Source organism: Moschus berezovskii, chromosome 25 (assembly GCF_049115385.1).
Source record: "Moschus berezovskii isolate FMDL1 chromosome 25, NW_MosBer_1.0, whole genome shotgun sequence".
In the NCBI taxonomy this organism is placed as follows: Eukaryota; Metazoa; Chordata; class Mammalia; order Artiodactyla; family Moschidae; genus Moschus; species Moschus berezovskii.
In genome coordinates this window covers 3,900,857-3,925,918 of record NC_142484.1, presented here as the reverse complement: position 1 = coordinate 3,925,918, position 25,062 = coordinate 3,900,857, and the positions used below count along the sequence as shown (strand labels likewise).

Here is a 25,062-nt window from a genome sequence, read left to right as displayed (position 1 = left end):
CAGGGCTCCACTGTTCACCCCGACTGATAAGCGGGTCAGACAGCGGGTGGAGACGCGCCCCGCAGAGCGGGAGGCCGGGCGGGCGGGAGCCGCGGCGGATCGCCGGCGTGGCTGCTGGTCTCCGGCGTCCCGCGCGCTCCTTGGGGCCGGCGGCCGCGCCGCGCACTGGGCGGGGGAGGGCGGGGTCGGCAGGTAGCCCCGCGGGGCGGGGGGCGGGGAGCGGGCCGGGACCCCCTGCCCGCAAAGCCGAGGGGAGGAGCGGCGCGGCCGCGCGCGAGGGCGGCAAGTTTGGCTCCGGCGCGCGCGGCTTCGTGTCCTGCGTCTGGGGAGGCGGAGGGGGAACCGTCCCCTCCCGAGCTGGGCTCGGACCCCGGCGCTCAGAGCCGCTTCAGACCTCTGGGGGCGACTTTTGGTCGCCCCTCCTCTCCTGGATCCCGCGGTCCGGGGCGCACCGGAGCCGAGCAGTGAGCCGCGCCATGCTGGAGGGCGACATCGGCCTCGAGGCACTGACCCCCAAGGAAGCCCCCGCCGCTGGTGAGTATCCAGGGCCGGCGCGGGGGGCGAGGGACCCGGGTGTGGCGGCAGCGGCATCGGGGTCTTTCGGGGACAGCGGCTTCCCAGGGGCTGAGGGGCGTGCAGGGAGCAGGAGACAGGGACCCCGCGGGCTTTTGGGTGGGGGGACTTTGTCGGCCTCGGGTCACTGAGGGCACTCACAGACAAACCGACAGCGGACAGACAGACCGCGAGCTGGGCGGGCTGGGGGCTGCATAGGCCGGCCGTGCGGTTTCCCATTCCCGGGACAGAATCGTCCAAGCCCGAGGCGGATGGAAGGTTTTCGGATGTTTTTACAGGCGCTATTAATACACATAATATTTCCGTGCTGTTCCGGAGATTTATTTGCGATATAAAGTAACTGCTATGACTTGAAGTCATAATGGAAACTGCGGTGAAACTCGGAGGGGGAGACGAGTGAGACTTGGACGCCAGTTGGGAGGGGGAGTCCCTGGCTTCCTCGGCCCCTCCCTGCTCATAAATCACGACCCTGGCTATTTTTGTACCAATAATTTTAAAATAAATGACCCAAGCCATGTTTCCTGTATGATTTCTTCCCCTCCCAGTTCAGAGGTTATTAAATAAACCTCAGAGAGGGACATTGACGAGGAGCTAGAGCGGGCACTTGGCTTTAATCACACAGCCGAGTTCCAACCGGGAGCGCCCTGGTCGGTATGCTGTGTCCGGTGGTCAAAGCCACCTGCACCCAGGAGCAGCTAAGGAGGAAGCCCTCCAACTTGTTCCTTGGTCCCTCCTCCTTCCCCCAGTCTTCACCTTTTCTGGAGGTGGGGGATGCCCATGGAGAAACTTATCCTGGTGTCTGTTTCTTAAACAGCCCCAACTGGACTTCTTTCTAGAAATGACACCATACCCATCAAAGTCTTTCCAGGAGGAAGCGAGAAGTCACTACCAGCCAGAGAGGGGAGGCCAGACCTGGAAACAGGGAGGCTTGAGGAAGTCAGCCAGGAGGGCCTGGCTGTGCTGGCACGAGAGGCCACCTCCACTCCCTGTGGACATGATGCGTTCATGAGTCCCGAACTCAGCATCTGTGAGCGGCTAAGCAAGCTCTTGCCTCCTGCTGGGCACCCAACTAAGCACTTCACACGTTTAACCCTCAGCCTAGCCCTGCAAGCTGGGAGCAGAATCATCCCCATTGTGCAGACAAAGAAACTGAGACCACACGGTTAGTCCATGGGGCTACCAAGACTGGAGCCCAGGGTGACGCCTGGGTCCAGATCCCATGAGATTTCTGGTCCTCCCTTACCCCCCACCAGGCAGAGTCACCCAGTGATGCAGCTGGAGCTGTAATTCCTGCACACAGGAGTGTACTAGCTGGGGGCCGGGGGGACTTGCTCTTTGGTTTGGAGAGCCTTTAAATTGGGGGCGGGCCATATCTCTGATGTTAGGATCTGGGGGCTTTCAGGAGGGTGTGATTCAGACAGACTCCACCCATAAAGCAGGCTTTCTGCTCCTTTCACCTGCGTCTCCGCTCTATGTGATGGGCAGGGGTCTCGCCCCTCTTCTCCTGCTCTGGGCTTCAGCAGTGACAGGTCTAAGACCCTAGGACTAGTGCTCCGACCTCCACTCCTGGGTTTGCCACCGGGCACCCGGTTCTGCCACAGCCAGCATGCAAGAATGTGGGTGAACTCTGATAGCATCAGCCTTCCTCTCTAGCCGTCTCAGTAAAGTTAAGGCCCGGAGGCCGCATTGGTGCGCGCAGGTCAATAGGAAGTAATGAAGCCACAGAGGCGGAGGATGGAAAGAGGCCTGAGTCCTCTTATTTGTCTCCGGGCAGGGCACTGAGGCCCTGACCACAGACATCCTCCCGGGGGTGCCGCTGCCAAGAACCGGATTCTGAATCCCAGCTTGCTGCGTGCGACTCTGTGACCTTGCTCAACCTACCCGACCTCTCTGTGTCTTAGCTGTCGACCTGGAGGGTTTGAGTCTACAGCCTTTTTTCCACTCCTGCGCTGCTGTGTGCTGAGTACCGCCCCTCCCCCCGCATCACTACACGCCTCAGTCCATAGCCCCAGGCGTGACGTCCCACCCAGCGTCCTGAGACTCATCCCAGGACCAGCTCAGTCTTGCTTCCCTGCAACAGTTGTTACAGGTGCTACCTCCTTCTCTGCCTTCTTTATAAGCTCCCTTATAGTTGTTTATTAGTAAGCTACTTATTCACAAGCCCATGGTCTGCACCTCCCACGAGGGCAGGTGGAGTTAGGGCGAGGTGGACGCAGGCACCCCTCCCCCAGGACATGTCTGCCCAACTCACTCCTGCTCATCCCTCAAAACCCTGCCGGGATGTCCCGTCCTCTTGGAAACCAGGCCATGTGCCTGTCTCCACTGATGGCGCCCTGGGCATGGGGAGCAGGAGGGAGGGCTGGTGGGTAAAGACGGTTGTTGGCTGAGCAGTTCGCTGTGGGCCGGGCATCATCACAGTGAGCCTCAGCCACTCTGTGAGGTGGACCCTGTTGTCTCCCCATTGGTGGATGAGAAAGCCGAGGCGTGGAGAGATTTCTGAAGGTCACAGAGCTGAGAAGCGGCAGACGCAAGATCTGAACCCCAGGCAGCCTGGCTGCGCCTTGTCACCACACGCTGCTCCCCACTCAGAGAGGATGGGAGGACTGGCCCCCTGAAACTTTCACTTGTCTGTTCAGCAAACAGCTATGCAAGGCCTGCGGGGTGTCTAGCACTGCACCCTCTGGGCGTGGGACACAGCAGGGGACAAAGCAGATGCAGTCCTGCCCTTCGTAAAGCTTTCTTGACCACACAGAAGAATTTGATATCTCATATGTTGGCTGGTGAGGAGTCCATGAAGAAAAGTCGAGCAGAATAGGGGGCGATTTTCAAAAGGGTGGCCATGTGCTGGATTGGGCAGCACATATCCTAGAAAGGGTGCCAGAGAAGCCCTCATCGGGAGGCAGCATGGGACTGCACGCCTCAAAGAGATGGAAGAAGGGCAGTCTGGGTAGAGGGAACAGCCGGTGCAAAGCCTCGCGCCTGGAGTGCCCGAAACACACCAGGTGGGCTCACAGAGTCCAGAGGGAGTGCGAGAGGCAGTCCAGATTGTCATGGGCCCCTGGTCACGGGGCTGGGTGAGACAGGAGCCTCTGCAAGGGTCTGGAACGGATCCGTCTGGCTGCTTTGAAGGGGAAAGAGGGGAAGGCTGAGGTGGGGAGGGCAGAAGCTGGTCCGGAGACTCTTGCAGTAATCCAGGAGTGAGACGCTGGTGACACAAGGAGAGCAGTCTCCGGGTGTGTTCTGAGAGCAGAGCAGACAAGAATCGGCCACGCATCGCATGGAGGGTCTGACAGTAAGGGAAAATTTAAAGAGCAGCTGCAAGATTTTTGGATTGAGCAGGAGAAACAGGTGTGGGTCAGGGTAGGTGACTGGCTCACCGTTTTAGGTTTTTTTAGTTGACGTTAAACAGACATAACGTTTTCATCGTTTTTAAGCATACAAATCAGTGGCATTCAAGTCCCTTTCGAATGTTGTGCAGCCGTCACCACCATCTATTTCTAAAACTCTTCTTATCATCCTCAGACAGAACCTGTGTGCTCCTTAGGCAATAACTCCATTTTCCTCCCCCACCACCAGGCCAGGGCAACATCTACCCTACCTTCTGTCTCGACGAATTAGACTGTTCTAGGTACTTCAGAAGAGTGAGACCACACAGTATCTGTTCTTCTGTGTCTGGCGTATTGCATTTCACGTGCTTTCAAGGTTCAAGGTATCAGAATTTCATTCCCTTCTATGACTGAATAACACTCCACTGAATGTGAGTGGAGTGTGTTTCTTATCCATTCGTTCAATGGACACGTGAGTTATTTCCCCCTTTTGGCTATTGTGATTAAAGCTGCAACGAAAATTTGCTTTCAAGTGTCTGTTTGAGTCCGTGTCGCTTCAGTTGTGTCTGACTCTTTGCAACCCCATGGACGGTAGCCCGCCAGGCTCCTCTGTCCATGGGCTCCTCCAGGCAAGAATACTGGAGTGGGTTGCCATGCCCTCCTCCAAGGAATCTTCCAGGCCCAGGGATCAAACCATGTTTATTAAGTCTCCTGCATTGGCAGGTGGGTTCTTCGCCACTAGCAGCACCTGGGAAGCCTTGTTTGAATCCAGTTTTCAGTTATTTTGAATATGTACTCTGAAACAGAATAGCTGGATCGTATCCTTAACTTTTTGAAAAGCCACAGCCGTGGCACCCTTTTACATTCCTTCCAGCGGTGTAAGAGGGTTCCTCTTTCTTCCCATCCTCAATGCACGCTTAGTCACTCAGCTGTGTCCAACTCTTTGTGACCCCATGGACTGTAACTCATCAGGCTCCTCTGTCCATGGGGATTCTCCAGGCAAGAATACTGGAGTGGGTTGCCATTCCTTCCTCCAGGGGATCTTCCTGACCCAGGGACTGAACCCAGGTCTCTTGCATTGCAGGCAGATTCTTTACCATCTGAGCCACCAGGGAAGCCCTTAAAGCCTTTGTTTATCTGTTCAATTTCTTTGCCCAGTTTTTAGGGGTTGTCTGTCTTCTTGTTGTTGCATTGTAGGAGCTCTTTCTATGTTCTGGGTATTCAATCCTTGCCAATTATAAGATATGCAGATATGTTCACTCCTCCTATAGCTGGCGTTTTCCTTCTCTGGATCGTGTCCTCTGACACACTTGCACATACAGTGAGTGAGTTTCTCTTCTGTGCTGTCATGTGACTCGTGGAGGAACCTGCCTGGTACCTGCAGTTTGATGCATAATTCAACTTAGAGGCAGATGATGCTCCGTTTGGGGGCCATTTACGGTGCCGGGAGCTGGAGATACCGGGTAGCCATGGTCCTGCTGTCATGGAGTTTACAGTCTGTGTTGATTTATGTTGTGATGTTCATTGTGGAAGGGCCCTGATTAGGGCTAAGTAAGCCCTGTGTGCTGAGGACCCATCCACCCAAGTGTCCCACCGCCTGCCTCACCTGAGCTGTCCCTTCCGTCAGACACACGACGGGTTGCATGTGTCACGTCTGCCTCACTCGATGGGTCCATTCTGTAACCCTGGCACAGGACCTGGCGGAGGGAATGGAGGATACCTGATGGTTCCTGTCCACTCATCCTGCTTTAGGCGCTGTTCTGGGCCCTTTAAGTGCATCACTTCCTTTAATATTCACTTAATGAGTTGGTAACGCATTAGTACTACCACGAGCCCCTTGTGGCAGATGAGGAAACCCAGGCACAGAGGCACCAAGTAACATGCCCAAGCTCACACAGCCGAGGGTGCCCTGGGGATCGGTCAGGGTGGCTGGAGGTGGGGGGATCCCGAGACTCAGGTCAGCGCTGCGGCCGCTGGATGAGGATCCAATCTGGGTCCCCAGCTCCAGATGTGGGGTCCTCCCCAACTCAGCTGCTGCCTTCCCAGCCCTCTGACCGGGAGGCAGTCCTTGGGGTTGGGGGACGGGGGCCCTGCTGCTACTGGAGCCCCTGCAGGGAGCCAGGTGTCTCTCATCAGCTCCTCCTCTCCCGAGCCTGGCTTTGCCTGGCGTGGGCGCCCCCCCCACCCCAGCAGCCGGCAGGGCTCTCCACCTCCAGCACCAGGCACACGTGTCAGGGTTTTCACACTGCATAATGAAGTATCAAAAGCTTTCCAACCTTCAGAAATCCATTTGACCACGGTCACGTGGTCACTGGGTAGACAAATTGCTAGTTTCATGCATTCAGCCCTCTGAGGGCCTGCGTGTACAGTAGATGTCTTGCCTGGTAGGCCAGGCTGCTCGTTTGCAGCCCAGGGGTCCCCTCACCCGCCTAGGGGGCTTGCACCTCGGTGCAACCCCGCTGGGCTCTGGGTTCCCACATGCACAGGGGAACCCCCCAGGCGCCACCCACGCTGGGCAGCCAAAAGCTCCTCCCTCCAGCTGCCCCTCCATTTGCCTCTGGGCGTGGAGGGCAAACGTTCCCCTTGACACCCAAGATTTAATCCTTTCCTTTTCACACTCAACCGGAATGATTGCTGCCCACGTACGGCCTTGGGTGTATAATGACTTTTTAATGCATTTACATGGCACTTCGTTGGAGAAGTCTGAACGCACCGTTTGGGATGGAAATGGAGCTACTGATGTGAGCTGTTAGAATAAGGCATAATTGGGCATATTTTTTATTGCTTTGTTTCCTGATCAGAGAATGGCTGGGGACTGGGGGTTCCGGGGGAAGGAGAGTGAGTGAAAGCTCCGGTCTGTCCATGGGTTCCCACTGCAAACTCTGCTGTTGAGGACGTCGGGCTCCGGGCTGGAGAGGGGCCCGCAGAGCGTTCCTTCCTAGCCCCAGCCCTGTCCTCAGTCTGGGGGGCTCAGGTCGCTCCCACCCGCAGGGACTCATGCGGGTCACGCAGCTCTGCAAGGTGCTGTCACGCTTCCGCCCGGCACTCCCCAACCTCCCTTTACCTGGTCCGGTTGCTAGCAGTTCCCACGCACCCCTCCCAGCCTCCCCGGCTCTCCGTGTCTGTGCTGCCCACGCCTCCCCATGCGCTGGGCCCCGCCAGCCCTCGCCTGGCCTACAGCTGAAGCCCACCTGCCCCTCTAGGTTCCCTCTCACCCCCAGCCCTTCCCCGCGCTGTTCAGCCTCACTGACCTGCCTCTGGTCCTTCATCTCCTCTTTCCTGCTCCCTGGGCCCTTGGCCATTTCTCCCTCCCAGCTCCATCACCTCCTCCTGGAGGCCTTCCCTGACTCCAATGGCCAGCGGCGTCTCAGCACCTCCCCCCTGACCACTGACACAGTCGCCCCTATACCTGCTGCTAAGGGTATTCTATCAGCATGGCTCTCCCTGCGCTCTGCAGAGTTCCAGAAGGCCAGGCCTGAGCTGGATTTTGCCAATTTGGTTTTACACACCCTCTGCTTGAGCTTAAACCCCTAAGACCAGAACTTGGAGGAGGCTGGGAGGGGCAGGTGCCCGGGCCAGCTCAGGATCCTTTGCACAGTGTTCATGGCCTCAGGCGGCCTCCTGGGAGTTCGGTGTAGTTCATTTGTGTGTTATAGGAAAAGGGAGTCATTTTAAGCAAAAAAATACTCCACTGTGGATGTTGGTATAGCATGGGGAGGTTCCCCTTTAATCATTTTATTAATTTCTTTAACTTTGGCCCCGCTGGGTCTTTGATGTTGCGCTGGCTTTTCTCTAGTTGTGCTGTGAGGGTTTCTCTTTGCGGCGTCTCCTCCTGTTGCAGAGCTGGGGCTCTGGGGCGTGTGAGCTTCCGTGGTTGCGGCTCCCAGGCTCTAGAGCACAGACAGGCTCAGTAGTTGTGGCACACGGGCTTTGTTGCTCCAAGGCATGTGGGGTCTTCCTAGACCGGGGATCGAAGCCTCATCTCCTGCACTGGCAGGTGGATTCTTTACCACTGAGCCACCATGGAAGCCCCGGGAAGGTTTCCCCTTAATTGATAGGTAGCTAGATGATAGACAGGTGCACATAGTTAGGCAGATGATACAGACATAGCTCTACAGAATGTGTTTTGTACAATATACACAATCTCTTTATATTGTTGTTCAGTCACTTCCCTGGTGGTTCAAATGGTAAAGAGTCTCCCTGCAATGTGGGAGACCCGGGTTCGATCCCTGGGTTAGGAAGATCCCCTGGAGAAGGAAATGGCAACCCACTCCAGTATTCTTACTTGGAAAATCCCATGGCCGGAGGAGCCTGGTGGGCTACAGTCCATGAGGCCGCAAAGAGTCGGACGTGACTGAGCGACTAACACACACACGCCTGGCTAAGGTAAGGCATCAGGCTTCTCCTGTGTGAAGTTACTTCTCTTTTACGCATTGTTGGTTGAAGTTCTGGAGATTTCTTCATGGGCTACAGATTCTATTTATTTTTTAAAATATTTCTTTATTTGGGTGTACCACATCTTAGTTTGGGCACATGAGGTCTTCAGTCTTCATTGCAGGATGTAGGATCTTTAGTTGCAACATGTGGGGTCTAGTTCCCTGACCAGGGATCAAACCTGGGCCTCCTGCATTGGGAGCACAGAGTCGTAGCCACTGGACCATCAGTGAAATCCCCTGGGCTATAGATTTTAGATCGTAGCCATCAACTTATGAAACCAACATGAGCTGAATTTACTACATTTTATCATATGCAGACTCTTTCTTAATTCGTATTTTAACATCAGCATGCCTTACACCACCGACAGTTGGTTGTGGTTATAAATTAAACAATATGTGACTAAGAATACAAACAATTTAAACCTCTCACTCAGCCAAAGCTCCAAGAGCTGTTAGAAGTGTCCAGCTGAGCCATAAATTGAGTCTTGACCTCAGCTGACCACCTCATTCACCCACAGAGGCTCTCCAGCTTCCATCTCGAAGGGGAAATCTTTAAGTAATTATGTCTTTGATTTTAATAAATAGTCATCGGGACAGGTGTTCTTCTGCCCCTAAAGAGGCTAACGAATGCCCTGGATCCCCTCCAGAGACCCTGCAATGAGAAAGCCAGGAAACAGGGATCAGAGAGGTTGCGTGATATTCCTGAAGTCACACAGCAGTTTTGTGACAGAGGTGGGGCCAGAGCTCCTGTTGGCTTACTCCAAGTCCAGTGCTTTCTCCCCTCTTCCCAAACCTAAGGAGGATGTTAGAGTCAACAAATAATTAGCCTTGAAAGTCCCTTCAGGAGGCTGCACTGGGGACCAGTCTTTAAGAAAAGCCTGGCGTCAGCTGTGTCTCCGGCCGCTTTAAAAGGGACACGGTGTCTTTGGCTGGTGCCAGGTGAAGTTCAGCCTCTATGGTGCAGCGACTCTGGAGAATGCACTTGGCTCCTCTGGGTCTGGGGTCCTGGAGGGTGGATGATGCCCACGCGCTGAAAGGCACCAGGGCACGAGACCTGAACAGGGAACAGCGGGTTCACCTCCCTGGACTCGGGCTCCCTTGGAGGTGGGTGGTAGGTGGGACGACCTGCCATGTTTGAACGTTTGCTCTTATTGCTGTTCTTTCGGGTGGGGACGAGGGGATAGCCGTCACAGTTGAATCTTGATGAGTTTGCCGAACCCACCAGGGGAGCGGGGATGGCCCCCACATTTCTGCTGCTTCACATTCTACCCTTAATCCTGCCTTTTGGAAAAAACACTCTCCTCTGTCCTCCCACCCCTCAAACAAAAGATTATCACCAGTTTAAGGACGTCCCTGGCGGCTCAGCAGTAAAGAATCTATCTGCCTGCAATGCAGGAGCTTCTGGAGACACAGGTTCGATCCCTGGGTCGGGAAGATCCCCTGGAGGAGGAAATGGCAGCCCACTCCAGTATTCTTGCCTGGAGAATCCCATGGACAGAGGGCTCTGATGGGCTCCAGTCCATGGGGTCACAGAGTCGGACACAATTTAACGACCAAACAACGAGAACATAGGGTGAGATGCCGGATCTCAAGTGCTGTTTGTTTTAACAGCGCTGCCTACACCTCTGTAACCCATATCCCTCAAGATAGGAAGTGTTAAGGCGCTTCCCTGGTGGTCCAGTGGTTAAGAGTTTGCTTTCCAGTGCGGGCAACACAGGTTCATCTCTGGTGGGGATACTGGGCTTCCAGTTGCCGCAGGACAACTCAGCCTGCCTGCCACCACAACCAAGACTCAATGTAGTGAAATTAAAACAAACATGAAATATTCCTGTTGCCCCAGACAGTGGCCTCACACATCAACCCCCTCATCCCACCCCCGCCGTGGGCGAATTCTGCCTGTTCTAAACGTCTTATAAATGAAAGCACAGGGTGAGAACCCCCCACGTCCAGCCTCTGGTGCTCAGTACGATGTTTTGTGCAGGGCAGTAGCGGTCCTACTGCTGGGTCCGTCCTGTCGTGTGGATGGACCGAAGGCTGCGTGTCCATCCTCCTAGAAAGGTTGGTTATTTCCAGTTTGAAGCCTTTACGAATGGAGCTTCAAGGAACAGTGTTTTTTATGGTGGTCATGTTTTCATTTCTCCAGTAAATGCCTCCAACTGAAATACAGGGGTCATAAGATAAAAGTGTGTTTAACTATTTAAGAAACTGCCAGTTGTTTAATCACTCAGTAGTGTCCAACTCTTTGCAACCCCATGGACTATGTAGCCCGCCAGGCCCCTCTGTCCATGGGATTCTCCAGGCAAGAATACTGCAGTGAGTTGCCATTCCCTTCTCCAGGGGATCTATCTTCCCGACCCAGGGATGGAACCCAGGTCTCCTGCATTGCAGGCAAATTCTTTACTATCTGAGCCACCAGGAAAGCCTAAGATGGGAAGCACCAGGGAAGCAAGAAAATGCTAGCTGGTTGGCTAGAGTACTTCCTGTTTTCTGCCCCTTCAAGCAGGGTCTGAAAACTGTAATTGGATCTGATTTATTGGACTGACTTACTATCTGCCCAAACTCCGGGAGATGGTGAAGGGCAGGGAAGCCTGGCATGCTGCAGTCCATGTGGTCACAAAGAGTCAGACACGACTTAGCAACTGAACAACACCTGTCTGCCCCTCCTCCTCCACTGATGTAAACGCCGGGTGGTCCAGGAGAGTCTCTCTGTGTGTCCTGAATCCTCAGCACACCCGCAGGGCCGGCACACAGTCGGTGCTCAGTAAACCTCTGCTGGATGAATGCGTTCCCGGTTCTTCTCTGCTGCTGGTTGTCCAGGACCTGTGTGGCTCACTGAGGATCAAGTGGACCTGAGCCCCCATCCTTTTGTGAAAGAATCTGAGTGAGGGCACTCCCACGTCCACTTGGAGACACCTGGGGGTGGGTGTCTGATAACAGTGCGAAGGGTTTCCTCAAGGACAGAGGGCAGGGAGCCCCAAGTGTCCTGCATGCATTGTAGCCCCCATTGTTGTGTTCTGAAAAGGCCCGGGGGCCAGGTGTAACCAGATGCGCCCCTCTGCCTAATCGAAGTCTCAGAAAGGCACTTAACAGGGAACTCCCGGCGGGCTCTCCATGACCAAACCTTTGTAACTGTAGCCCAGCCCAGCCAGGCTGAACGGGGATATTCAGTGGGGTCAGAGCATCGCACAGTGAGCCCATGGGGAGAAAGTGGATTGGCACAAGCAGCTCAAAGTCCCATTTGTGTGTTTGGGCTAGACTTGCAGGAAGAAAATGAAACATGCACCGTTCCTGGGGGAAAGCTTATCAGTGTGTTCTCAGGAGAGAGGCTTGCTTCCCAAGAACCCAAAATCAGATCGGGTGATTGATGAGCATCTTCAAAGAAAGGGCCCAGTAAGCACATGAAAAAGCCCGCAAGTTCATTAGTCATCAGGAAATGCAAAGTGAAACCACAGTTCGATACCATCCTACGCCCACCAGAGGGGCTAAAATGCAAAACGCAGACGGATGCCAAGTTCAGGCCAGAGCCCGGGGCCATGGCACTCTCACAGACTGCCTGCGGGGGTTGGAGCGGATGCCGGAAACTCAAGAGTTAGGAGTCACTGTACCAAGCAGACTGCTGTTCTTCCCTTGAGACACCCGGCCTTGGTCGTCTGGAGACACACATGCAGATTCCTTGCAGAAGTGCACGCGATGGCCCCCAAATGGGAGCCCCCGGATGCCCACCAACCCTGGGCCAGATACACACACGTGGTCCCTTCCCACCCCAGAGCCCTCTGTAGCCCTGGGGTGAACTGCTCACAACTGCTCCCAACATCGGGGAGGAATCACCAAGGTCGCGATGAACAAAGGATGCCAGACACAAAAAGGACACGCGCTGTGGGATCCTGTTTGTAGAACAAGCAGAACGGCGTCTGACCCCAGTTATAGAACTCACAACAGCAAAATGCAACTGAGCAGACAAGAATTGGGGTAGTGGTTTCCCCTTGGGGGTCAGGAAGGGGGTTCCTGGGTGCTGGCCTCATGTGAGTGCTTCGTTACCAAAAAGGCATCGTGTGTGCCTCTCTCTGGCATGTGTGTGACACTCCCATGAGATGGTTTTAAGACTTCAGGAGACGACAGTGCTGGAACACACCCCTGCTTCAAGCTGCCTCAGCATTCTCGCTGTCCAAGTAATCCCACTGGAATTATGCATAGCATGGCTTCTGTCTACACGGGGTATCCTGTGTTGAGCTTGCCGCCAATCCCTACACAAGGGTGACAGACCAACAGCAGGGTGGTTAGGACAGATTTCAGGCAGCTTCTGGGGGCTTCTCCTGCAGAGGTTCATAGCAGAGCCTTGGTCAGAGACCTGCTTCTCAGGTACAACACCAGTCTCAGAAACACAAGCTCACTCCTTATCAAGCAAAGAGTTGGCACACGTTTTAAGTAGGGTATCCAGTAAACTAAAGTCTATGCTAGTGGGATCTTAGAACGGAGAATACTGTGACAGAGCCTTGAGTCCATGAGAGAGGATAAGTCAACATGGATGAACTCACCTCTCAGAGCCACCATAAGAAGTGTATTAGTTAGCTTGTGCTGTGCAACAAGCAAGCTCAGAACTGAGTGCCTTGAAACAATGCATATTTATTATTTCATGTTCTTTCGGTGGGGTCAGAAAGTCAGAAATGCCTTAGCTGAGCGATGCTGGCTTGGGAGTCCCTCATGAGGTTATCGTCAAGATGTCATCCAGGGCTGCAGGTATCTGAAGGTTGTCCTGGGGCTAGAAGATCAGCCTCCAAGGGCTGTTGGCGGAGCCTCAGCTCCTCAGCACACGGACCTCTCCTCAGGCTGCGTGAGTGTCCTCACAGCATGGCGGCTGGCTTCACCGGGGGCAGGAGGTCCAAGAGAGAGTGAGGAAGAGTCTGAAATGCTTCTGACGGCCTTCCCTCAGTTACATGCTGTCATTTCTACCTTATTCTATCCATTCAAAGCGAGCCACTAAGCTCGGTCCATACTTAAGAGGAGGAAGATTGGGCTCCCTTCTGAGCAGAGGGACACCCCAAAATTTGAGGACGTAATTTAAAACCACCACAGCAAAACCCCAGGGACAGCAGTATTCTGGGAGCTTCTTTTGGCCTGGACTCTATGACCAACTACGGGATGGTACCAACTGTCTCTAGCGCCCCTCCCCCTCCCCAGGCAGAAAGTGGCCTTGGCTGGCCATGTCTACAGGGCCCAAGACCTCTGAGTGTCGGCCACCATGTCCTCACTCTGGAGATCATACTCATTCTCCTCTAAGCATCACACTCCCGGAACCCAGCATCCTGAGCAACCCATCCATCCTCGGGACCACGAGTTGACTGCAGCACCCGTTTTTAAATATCAATTTATTTGGCCACGCTGGGTCTTAGCTGCATTGTGCTGGATTTTTTAGTCGCAGAATATGGGATCTTTAGTCATGACGTGTGGGATCTAATTCCCTGAGCAGGAATCGAATCCGGGCCCTCTGGATTGGGAACATGGGGTCTTAGCCACAGGAGCATTAGGGAAATCGCAGTAGCATCGTTTTTTGAAGCAATGAGACAAAACAAGCCTTCGACCTTACGAAGTTTCAGCCAGCTCTGATAAAGCACGCCTGGTCACATTTGCTGAGTTTTGGCGACTCGGAAGCGTGTTGAAAAATTGGGCCCAATCACACGTGCAGGCTCATTCTGTGATTTCCAGGGTCATCGGTTCCTGTTCAACCGGCCAAAGCAGAACAGCCACTGTGTGGTTATGCGCCGTCGCACGCTGAGCTCCCAGAACAGCGGCTGCAAACAGCCACCCGTGATCTCTCATCAGGCTGTGGGTCGGGGGCTGACTGGGGCCAGATGTGTGGTCAGTCTCCAGTGGGGACCCTCCTGCATCCACAGTCAGCTGGTGGGTCAGCTGAGCTTGGCTGCTCAAGGGTAGCCGCGGTTCACAATGGACAAGCTGGCTGTTGGCTGGGATGGTGATGGGAGTCTCGTCCTCCAGCAGGCTGGCCGGGGCCTGTGCACAGGGCAGTGGCCAGGTCCAGGACAGAACACAGTGTTCTCAAGGCCCTGTGAGGCTTGTCACTTTGCCTTTTTCTGTTGGCCAAACCAAATCACCAGGCCGGCCCAGAAGCTGCAGAGACACACTCTGCCTCTTGAAGGGAAACATTGCAAAGTGGTGTGGCAAAGCAGGCAGCTGCAGGCTGGGGCAGGAGGATCATGGCCTCCCACAATCCACACATGTGGCTTTCTTGACTTGATGCTGAAGAAGACATTGGATAGAACTCAAGATCTTCCCGCCGTTGTTGTTTTTCTGTTGCTAAGTCGTGTCCAACTCTTTGCAACCCCTTTAAATGCAGCACCCCAGGCTTCCCTGTCCTTCACTATCTCCCAGAGTTTGCTCAAACTCATGTCCATTGAGTCGGTGATGCCATCCAACCATCTCATCCTCTGTTGCCCACTTCATTGGATAGAACTCAACATCTTCCCATTTGACCAGATTCTTTACCAACTGAGCTGTGAGGGAAGCCCATCTTCCCACTAAAAAGTCTTAAAAAATCAAAAAGTACAGCTTTGAAACAGGGTTAGGAACATCCATTTCAAGCTAAGAGCCAAAATCACACTGAATAGTGACATGTTACAAGTGGTTTCATTAAAGTTAGGGACAAGTCAAGGATGCTGTGATCACCTCTGTCAATGATCAATGCTCTGAAAGTTCTACAATGCGCTATCAGACAAGAAAATTCAATAATAATTGTGGTTGTTGAAAGAGGGAAATGAAACAGCTACTTATTAAAGATGATATGATGGCCTACCTGAAAAACCCGACAGTGTCAGCTGAAACATGGCGATAATTAGTAGGACAGCTCTGTCAGGGAGTCAGATGCTAACAACTCTCCAGAGTTGTGTGGCCAAAACAATCAGTGTAACTGCTGGAAATTGCAGTGGAGAAAGGGTGCAATCCAAAAGAGCAAGGTAAAGGGGGCCAGAAGAGAAATACCCTGTGAATAAACTTAAAAGGATAAAAGACCAATAAGCACAAAAATGTAAATTTCCACTGAGGAACAAAGGAAGGGAGGGAAGGGAGGGAAGTTTGTGTGGATGGTGGATGGATGGATGGGTGGATGGTGGATGGATGGATTGATGGACAGATGGATGGAGGATGGATGGATGGGTGGATGGTGGATGGATGGCTGAACAGATGGATGGATGGATGGGTGGATGGGTGGTTGGATAGACGGATGGATTGATGGACAGATGGATGGAGGATGGATGGATGGGTGGATGGGTGGATTAATGGGTGAATGGTGGATGGATGGCTGAACAGATGGGTGGGTGGATGGGTGGTTGGATAGACGGATGGATTGATGGACAGATGGATGGAGGATGGATGGATGGGTGGATGGGTGGATTAATGGGTGGATGGTGGATGGATGGCTGAACAGATGGGTGGGTGGATGGGTGGTTGGATAGACGGATGGATTGATGGACAGATGGATGGAGGATGGATGGATGGGTGGATGGGTGGATTAATGGGTGGATGGTGGATGGATGGCTGAACAGATGGGTGGGTGGATGGGTGGATGGGTGGTTGGATAGACGGATGGATTGATGGACAGATGGATGGTGGATGGATGGATGGGTGGATGGGTGGATTAATGGGTGAATGGTGGATGGATGGCTGAACAGATGGGTGGGTGGATGGGTGGTTGGATAGACGGATGGATTGATGGACAGATGGATGGAGGATGGATGGATGGGTGGATGGGTGGATTAATGGGTGGATGGTGGATGGATGGCTGAACAGATGGGTGGGTGGATGGGTGGATGGGTGGTTGGATAGACAGATGGATTGATGGACAGATGGATGGAGGATGGATGGATGGGTGGATGGGTGGATTAATGGGTGGATGGTGGATGGATGGCTGAACAGATGGGTGGGTGGATGGGTGGATGGTGGATGGATGGATTGATGGACAGATGGATGGAGGATGGATGGATGGGTGGATGGGTGGATTAATGGGTGGATGGTGGATGGATGGCTGAACAGATGGGTGGGTGGATGGGTGGATGGTGGATGGATGGATTGATGGACAGATGGATGGAGGATGGATGGATGGGTGGATGGGTGGATTAATGGGTGGATGGTGGATGGATGGCTGAACAGATGGGTGGGTGGATGGGTGGATGGGTGGTTGGATAGACGGATGGATTGATGGACAGATGGATGGAGAATGGATGGATGGGTGAATGGGTGGATTAATGGGTGAATGGTGGATGGATGGCTGAACAGATGGGTGGGTGGATGGGTGGATGGGTGGTTGGATAGACGGATGGATTGATGGACAGATGGATGGAGGATGGATGGATGGGTGGATGGGTGGATTAATGGGTGAATGGTGGATGGATGGCTGAACAGATGGGTGGGTGGATGGGTGGATGGGTGGTTGGATAGACGGATGGATTGATGGACAGATGGATGGAGAATGGATGGATGGGTGAATGGGTGGATTAATGGGTGAATGGTGGATGGATGGCTGAACAGATGGGTGGGTGGATGGGTGGATGGGTGGTTGGATAGACGGATGGATTGATGGACAGATGGATGGAGGATGGATGGATGGGTGGATGGGTGGATTAATGGGTGGATGGTGGATGGATGGCTGAACAGATGGGTGGGTGGATGGGTGGTTGGATAGACGGATGGATTGATGGACAGATGGATGGAGGATGGATGGATGGGTGGATGGGTGGATTAGTGAGTGGATGGCTGAATGGACAGATGGCTGGCTGGCTGAACAGAGGATGGAGTGAATAAAACAGATGCTTACATTCCAATTCTAAAAACATATTCTACATAATTGATTGAGTAGGAGCTGGGCAGTGATTGTTTCCTCCAGAACAGTGACATGTGTTTGGAAACGGCTAAGTGCTCATCAGTGAGGGGTGAGGTACAATCTGTGGACACCCCACAAGGAACAGCCCCCCGCTCCCTCCTGCCACCTTCCCCATCCCCAGGAGCTCATCAGGGGTTCTGCTCACGCCCCCACCCCACCCCACAGCCACGCAGGTCTCCTGGGGTCTCCTCACCACACAGTGTTATCCTCAGCCCCCCATCTCGCTCAGCTTCGTCTCCTTGAGGACAGGGTATGTTCCTGCCTCTTCAGCCAGAAATTTGTTGAGTGTCTTGTTTGTGCTGGGTGTGGGATTTGCAGGGGTAAGTAAAGCAGATGTGGTCTGGAGCACAGTTAAGGGACAAGGGAGGAAAAGGAGCAGATCATAAATGCTGTCCCTCTTACTAATAAACACAGCGCTGAGAGGGCTGGTGCATCGATTACATAGCAGATGCTGTGTGCACCCCTTTCCGAGCAGGTGCTGCCACCTCCTGATTTACAGAGGAGGAGACAGTGATGTTCACGTGGTTAGGGAGTGGTGAGGGCAGGGTCACACCCGCGCAGTGGGACCATGCACTTTGCCGAGCTCCAGCCACCTCTCCGGTGGCTGCAACAGGAATAACGCCTGTCAAGATGTCATGTAGCATCCTCTGGGACTTAAGGCTTGTAACTTCTCCTTCTTCGTTGTTTTCTTAAAATATATCATGGAAAGACAGAACTATCCTTTTGGTGACTTCCCTGCTTTCTTTTAAACCTAGGAAATGTTTCAGTGCTCCTGGGAGAGGTTTACCATATGGTCCCAAGGGAGGCCGACTTTCACCAGCAAGTCTGTGAATGGCCCTTGACTTGTGGAATCAGAATTGGTAGGGAAAAATTCTCACCGTGAGTGCTTATGATTGTTGCCACTGGTTACGGAGCGTATCTCTTGTCTTCAGAACCCTAGTATGGGTTTATTATCTAGTTTACTCCTCACAGCATCCCTGAAAGGCAGAGATCATTTCCACACTGAAACTGCAGTTCAGAGTGGTTAAGTAACTTGGCAAAGGTCACACAGCTTGCACCAATCTCTCAGAGCAGGAGACTTCTCTTTGCCAGTTTCAGAATCAAGGAGGTGGTGACATTGCTTAAAACGTCAATGAGAAAAACATGCTTGTTGGCACCCTGTCCAGGGTTATTCTAGGAAAGTCTGTGAGAAATTGCTATGGTTTGAAATCTCTGCTTCTCTATGGAGTCAGCTAAACATGGCCTCGTTGTTGATCTTCAGAAGCATATTTTTAGTGTGAGGTGGGTTGTGTTTATTTTTCTGATGGATAGCAAAGATGAGGTTTCTATAAATAAAACCTTGGCTCTCCCCCCCACCCCATTTTACTTCCTGTGGACGATTCACAAGTGAGTTGACCAATCAAATGAGTTTACCAGCTCCAAAGAACTCAAAATGGAAAGTTCCCGTGAGTGAAAGGACCATCTCAGTCATTAAAGAGCTTCTCTGTCTGGAGCACCATGAGGTGGCTTTCCACGCCTGGTTAAGAGCCAGCCGGGGGTGCAATCTGATCATTTTAATGATAATTATGTGATGCGAGTACTAGTTAAGGAATGTTTCTCTTTTAACTGAAAGCAACCCACTTTCTGAACTGGAAAGCATTGTCGACCAAGTGATAAATCCATGTCTAGCTTTCAATCTGTGAAATGGCTGGCGCCAGTATGGGGTCCCGAAGTACCCAGAGCCCCCGAGACTTGCGCTGCTCTGAGTTCCAGTCTCCGGGGATCTGAGGTCAGGCCCACAAGGGATCACCCTCCCCATACTGAGCCCCCGAGCCCCCTTGGCACCACGGCTGCGGAAAACCCTGTGCAAACTCTCAACACGTGTGACAGGAGACATTTACAGGAGCTCTTGCCTCGCATTGCCACCAGTTAAGAAACCAGAGACGGTGTTCTTGGGAAGAGAAGCCTCTGGAGACGATTTACACCCAGCGTTTTCAGTTCGTACTGCGATGGAGACAAGTCCTGGTCCCTCGCCACGCCTACTCACCCCTCGAGCCACCCCCTCTCTCCCTGCAGCTGCGCCCCACCTGAGCTCCGAGCCCCGCACGTGGCTGATGCTCTGGGAGTCTGCATCCAGTGTGGTACCCAAATGCTCTCCTACCAGCGTGTGTGTCCCAGTTGCCAACCTTGCTCTCTCCCTCCCTCCGTCCCTCGTGACTTCCTCCTGCCTGCCTGTGTCTTCCGTGTATTAACTCAACCCCTGTGTGACCCTAGCTCCCTGAAGTGAACTTGCCAAGTCCAAGGACAGCATGGGGTGGGGCACCACCAATGTCCACACTGACCTCGGAAGTGAGTCCAGCACGCATCTCCCGCGCGTACCCGTCTCCTCACTTCTCTCTGCCCTGACCCAGTGCACCCGTCCTTTCTACACACTCTGATCCTCTGAAGAGCCTTTAGCTCTGCTGACATTACTGTTACAGCAGATCCATCAAACTTCCCCTCCTGCCCATCCTTGTGTGCATGCTGTGGCAGTGTTAACTGGATACACCCCGCAGCAAATCTCTCAAACTTTTCGTCCTGAACCCACTGGACAGTTCTCCCTTTCCCCTCCCCGCTGCCCCTGGTGCCCGCCACACTACCCTCTGCTCCTGAGAGTTTGTCTCCTCTGAGTGCTTTGAGTAGACGTGGCATGGTGCAGTACTTGTGTTTCTGCGGCGGGTTTATTTTACCGAACGCTGGGTCCTCGTTGCTGCACGGGCTTTTCTCTCACTGCGGCGAGCGGGGACTACTCTCTGTGGCCGTGCACAGGCTTCTCTTTGCGGAGCTTCTCCTGTTGTGGTTTGAGGGCTCTGGAGCTCAGGCTCAGTAGTTGCAGCGCACAGACTTAGTGGCTCTGCAGCACGTGGGATCCTCCCAGATCAGGGGTCGAACCTGTGTCTCCTGCATTGGCAGGCGGGTTCTTCACCACCGGGCCACCAGGGAAGCCTGTCCTTCCCTTTCAAGGCTGAATTACCTTCCATAGTCTTCCTTGGTTGGCTTAGACAGTAAAGAATCTGCCTGCAATGCAGGAGACCTGGGTTTGATCCCTGGGTCAGAAAGATCCCCTGGAGAAGGGAATGGCTACCCGCTCCAGTATTATTGGCTGGAGAAGTCCACAGACAGAGGAGCCTGGCGGGCTTCAGTCCATGGGGTCACAGAGAGTCGGACGCGACTGAGCGACTGTCGCCCTCGCTTTTCGCCTTCCACTGAGCGGACGGGCCGTATGGCCTTCATCCGTTCATCTGTCATTGGACTCTGGGTTGCTTCCACCCTTTGGCTGTTGTGAATAGTGCTGCCCTGACACGGGGGTGCAAACACCTCTTTGAGATCCTGCTTTCACTTCTTTTGGGGGTGCACCCACAAGCAAGATTGCTGGATCATAGTAGAGTTCTGTGTTTAATTTTGTGAGGCACCTCCACACTGTCTTTCATAGCAGCACTGGTTTGTAGTCCCATCAGTGCACAAGAGTTCCAATTTCTCTGCATCCTTGACGACCTGTGTTATTTTCCTTTTTTTTTTTGATAGCAGCCACCATAATGGGTGTGAAGTGATACTTTGTTGTGCTTTTGATTGGCATTTCCTTGACGATTAGTGATGTTGAGCATCATTTCATACGCTCATTGCCCATCTGTGTATCTTATTTGAAGAAATGTGTATTCAAGTCTTTTGCCAATCTTAATCAGACTTTTTGGTTGGATGTTGCATTGAGGAGTTCTTTCTGTCATCCGGATATGAACTCCTCATCAGAGGCAAGGTTTGCAAATATTTTCTCCCGTGTGTAAGTTGCCTTTCACCTTATTGGTGCTTTCCTTGGCTGCACAGGAGCTGTAAGTTTGCTGAAATCCCCCCTGTTTATTTCTGCTTTTGTGGCCTTTGCTTTTGGTGTCATATGCAACAAATCGTTGCCAAATCCCGTGTCGTCAAGATTTCCCCTATGTTTTCTTCTAGGAATTGTATAGTTTCAAGTCTTCTGTTCAGCTCTTTGATCCATTTTGAGTTAATTTTTGTATGTAATGAAAAGTAAGGTTCCAGGTTCACATTTTTACTTGGGGAGATCGGTTTTCCCCAACCCATTTGTTGAAACAACTGTCCTTTGCTCCATAGCATTTGGTGGTTCCACCAAATGATCTTGTTGAAGGTAGTTTGGCTGTCTATGCAAGAGTGATCTCTGAGTCTCTCTTCTTTCCCCTTTGTCTGTATGTCTGTCTTTCTGCCATTACCACCCTGTTCGTAAGCCTTGCCTTCATCTTTGGCGGTATGCTCTTTAAGCAGCTTCCACTTTTCCTCGAACTTCGTTGACTTTTAACGCATTTGGCTGTGCCGGGTCTTAGCTGCAGTGCGTGGGATCTCCGATCTTCGTTGCAGCTGGATCTTTATTTGCAACATGCAAATGCTTAGTTGTGGCATGTGGGGTATAGTTCCCTGACCAGGGATCGAACCCCGGCCCCCTGCATTGGAAGCGTGGAGTCTTAGCCTCTGGACCACCAGGGAAGTCCCTTCCTTCAACTTTGAATGAAGCGAGTGCCCTTTAGATTCGGTGGCTGGTGATGACCATGGAGACTTGTGCCAAGCGCCACCCTAAGCGCTATCGGGTCCCTATCCAGAGTGACCTCCCCGCCCATCCTGGGATCTGAGACACCACCTCCAGGAAGCCCACACGGATACAGTCCTCAGCACCCTGTGTCCTGCACATCTCTGCGAGGGGATGTTCAGGAACTGAGGGAGAGCCTGATCCAGCCACAGAGTCTCCAGTGAAACGAAGTCGCGTTCCACAGATTAGCCACGGGCCCCTGGCGCCCAGACAGCCCCCTTGGGTCCAGATGCCACGGCATGTCCCACATGCACCCCAGACGTCTGGAAAGATGACGCAGCCCTGGCAGATTTCATTATTTCCTTCTCTTAACACCCGGCCAGAATTCACGCCAGTTGGGGACTGAAGGACAAAAGCCCTGTGGAGCAGCCAGTGTGAGTCCTGACAGGCCAGGACCAGTGATGGGCAGGGCCTTGTTCCAGTGGGGACTTCATCCAAGGGCCTCTGAGCATCCCTGGATGCAGTTCTTTCCCAGGAGGGAGTCACGGCTCCCCCAGAACCGTCACTAGGAATTTTCACCCATCTCAGTGAGGCTCCAGAAGGGACACAGGCTGCCCCCAGGGAGGGAATGGGGCCACTTCCTGCAGGGAGACCGGTGGGCACCCCTCCTGGTGCTCCAGGGTCCCCATGTGAGAGGTAGGGTCAAAGGGCACCCCTCCAGTGAGTTGGTTGCAAAATGAGTGCAGATGCGCAAACTCCATAAATCCTGCTTTTGTTAATACTTTCCCCAGAACTGTGGAAAGCCCCCTGCTTACTCAGCCTTCCAGAAGATCCGGGAACCACCCTGCGGCCCATATCCACAGACTGGAGCCTTAAGAGTTTCCTCAGACGTCATAGGAGTTAGGGAAGGTTACATGTCTTGCCTGTTTTTCACCTTAAAGGAAAATGCATTACTCAACCAGGGCCACCATAGTGAAGTCCCACAGCCCAGACAGCTTAGACAGCCTGACTCCCTGTCTCCAGTCTGGAGACTGGACTCCCAGACCCGGGTGGGCGGGGCTGGTCCTCCTGGGGCCTCTCTCCTGGGCGAGCAGACGGCCGTCCCCTCCCCGTGTCCTCACAGGGTTGTCCCTCTGAGTGTGTCTGTGTCCTGACCTCCTCTTCTTATCAGGACCCCAGTCCTGTGGAATTAGGGCCTGACCCCAGGGACCTCATTTTGACTCAATCACCTCTTTAAAGCCCCGACTCCAGATACAGCCACACTCTGAGGTGCTGGGGGTCAGGACTGCAAGGCAGGAATTTTCTTTTTCTTTTTTTGGCTGCACACCACAGCATGTAGCATCTTAGTTCCCAGACCAGGGATCAAACCTGTGCCCCCTGTTTCCTGCAGTGGAAGTGCAGAGTCTTAACCACTAGACCACCAGGGAGTCCCCAAGGCAGGAATTTTGAGGTGACAGAATTGATGCTTTCGAACTGTGGTGTTGGAGAAGACGCTTGAGAGTCCCTCAGACTGCAAGGAGATCAAACCAATCAATCCTAAAGGAAATCAATGCTGAATATTCATTGGAAGGACTGACGCTAAAGCTGAAGCTCCAATACTTTGGCCACTTTATGTGAAGAATTGACTCATTGGAAAAGATCCTGATGCTGGGAAAGATTGAAGGCAGGAGGAGAAGGGGGTGACAGAGGATGAGATGGTTGGATGGCATCAGCAACTCGATGGACATGAGTTTGAGCAAGTTCCAGGAGATGGTGATGGACAGGGAAGCCTGGCGTGCTGCAGTCCCTGGGGTCACAGAGTCAGACAAGAGTGAGCGACTGAACTATAAAAATTCAGCCCACACAGGGAACTTTCACCTGAGCCACAGCCAGGGACCCTGCTGTTCCCCGTTCCTGCCCCTTCACCCGGATTGCTTCTTGGTGTTTGTGGGTTGGAGTCTCTGCCGGCTGCGCCGGGTCCTCCTGCAGGAGCTGCGGGTAACATGTGACCAGGCTGGGGACGTCTTTCTCCATCTTCACAGGGGCCTGTCTACACTGCACGGTCACAGGAGGGGAAGAGGAATTAGACAAGCCGGGGCAAAGGCACTCTGGTTTCCCTCTGCAGGTGGCGGCGGGTGGCCAGCACAGCCATATGGATTCGGCCGGTCAAACCCCGGCCACCTGCCAGAAGCTGCTCTGAGCACCTCAAGGAAGTTGCACCGTCATGAGACAGACAGACAGACACTCAAGAAACAACAGGCTGCTTGGCCATCCCTCCAACACAGACCCCTCCCGTCTCAGGCCCTGGTCCTTTCTGTCCCTCCTGTCTGAGTCGAGATGCATGAGCTCAGCCATCTCCCCTACCACCCACCCACGAGAAGGCCCTCCCCTTCTCCTGGGCCCACTGACTGTTTGATAGCTCTTCACTACACCCTGCGGCTTCCCAGGTGGCACTGGTGCGAAAGAACCTGTCCGCCAGTGCAGGAGACACAAGAGATGCAGGTTTGACCCCTGGGTTGAGAAGATCCCCTGGAGGAGGGCATGGCAACCCACTCCAGTATCCTGGCCTGGAGAGTCCCATGGACAGAGGAGCCTGGCGGGCTACAGTCCACAGGGTCACAAAGAGTCAGACGTGACTGAGCGGCTGAGCACACGCACTCTGCGTTCTTCACGGATATTACTGTTTATTCCACTGGTATGTCAGCCCCCTGGGTCAGGGGTTGTCCTGCTCATACCCGCTCTCAGTGCCTTGACACCTGTCTGCATGTAGTGGGTGCTCTGTGAATGTACAGGAGCAGGAATGTGTGGGGTGAGCAGTGGGAGGGAACTCTGATGGAATGTGTTGGGGGAATCCCAGGAAGGCCTCCTGGAGGAAGTGACAGTTTCCAGGCTGAGTAGGCATTAGTCAGACGGAAAGGTGCTGGAAGGGTGTTCTGGGTGGAGGGAACAGCATATGCAGAAGCCGGGAGCGGGGAGAGGAGGATGAAGGACCTTAAAGACACAGAGTCGGGTTGGAGGGCAGTGGGAGAGGCGACCTTGAAGAGGGAAGCACACGTTGCAACACCCACTGCCTCATCAGCCATCCCGCCTCTGTCTGTCTGACCCTGTAGCTCACAGAGGAGCACCCATGGATTTCTGACACTCACCGCAGCCAGCACCCTGGCACGTGCCTGCTGCACACACACCCAGGGTGCAGGAGCCAGAGTCTTCTTACTTCCCCCACACAGGTGCTGGGAAATGTCCTTTATCCATTAAAAAAAAAAAAATTCTTTCTCCTTTCCACATAGCTGGAGTATTTTTTAGGTGTTT

At 53.4% G+C, this 25,062-nt stretch overlaps 1 protein-coding gene across 4 annotated transcripts in view; it reads left to right on the top strand.

The window, feature by feature from the left end:
* The first annotated feature begins 224 nt into the window (after window positions 1-224).
* ANO1 (anoctamin 1) overlaps window positions 225-25,062 on the top strand; it is a 176,262-nt gene continuing 151,424 nt past the window's right edge. Inside the window, exon 1 of one of the 4 annotated variants that reach the window (XM_055415302.2) lies at window positions 225-534. In XM_055415302.2, the coding sequence (XP_055271277.2) occupies window positions 477-534 (58 nt within the window). In that variant the 5' untranslated portion in view covers window positions 225-476. The remainder of the gene's footprint in view (window positions 535-25,062) is intronic. The other 3 variants (XM_055415298.2, XM_055415308.2, XM_055415305.2) reach the window with 3 other exon arrangements.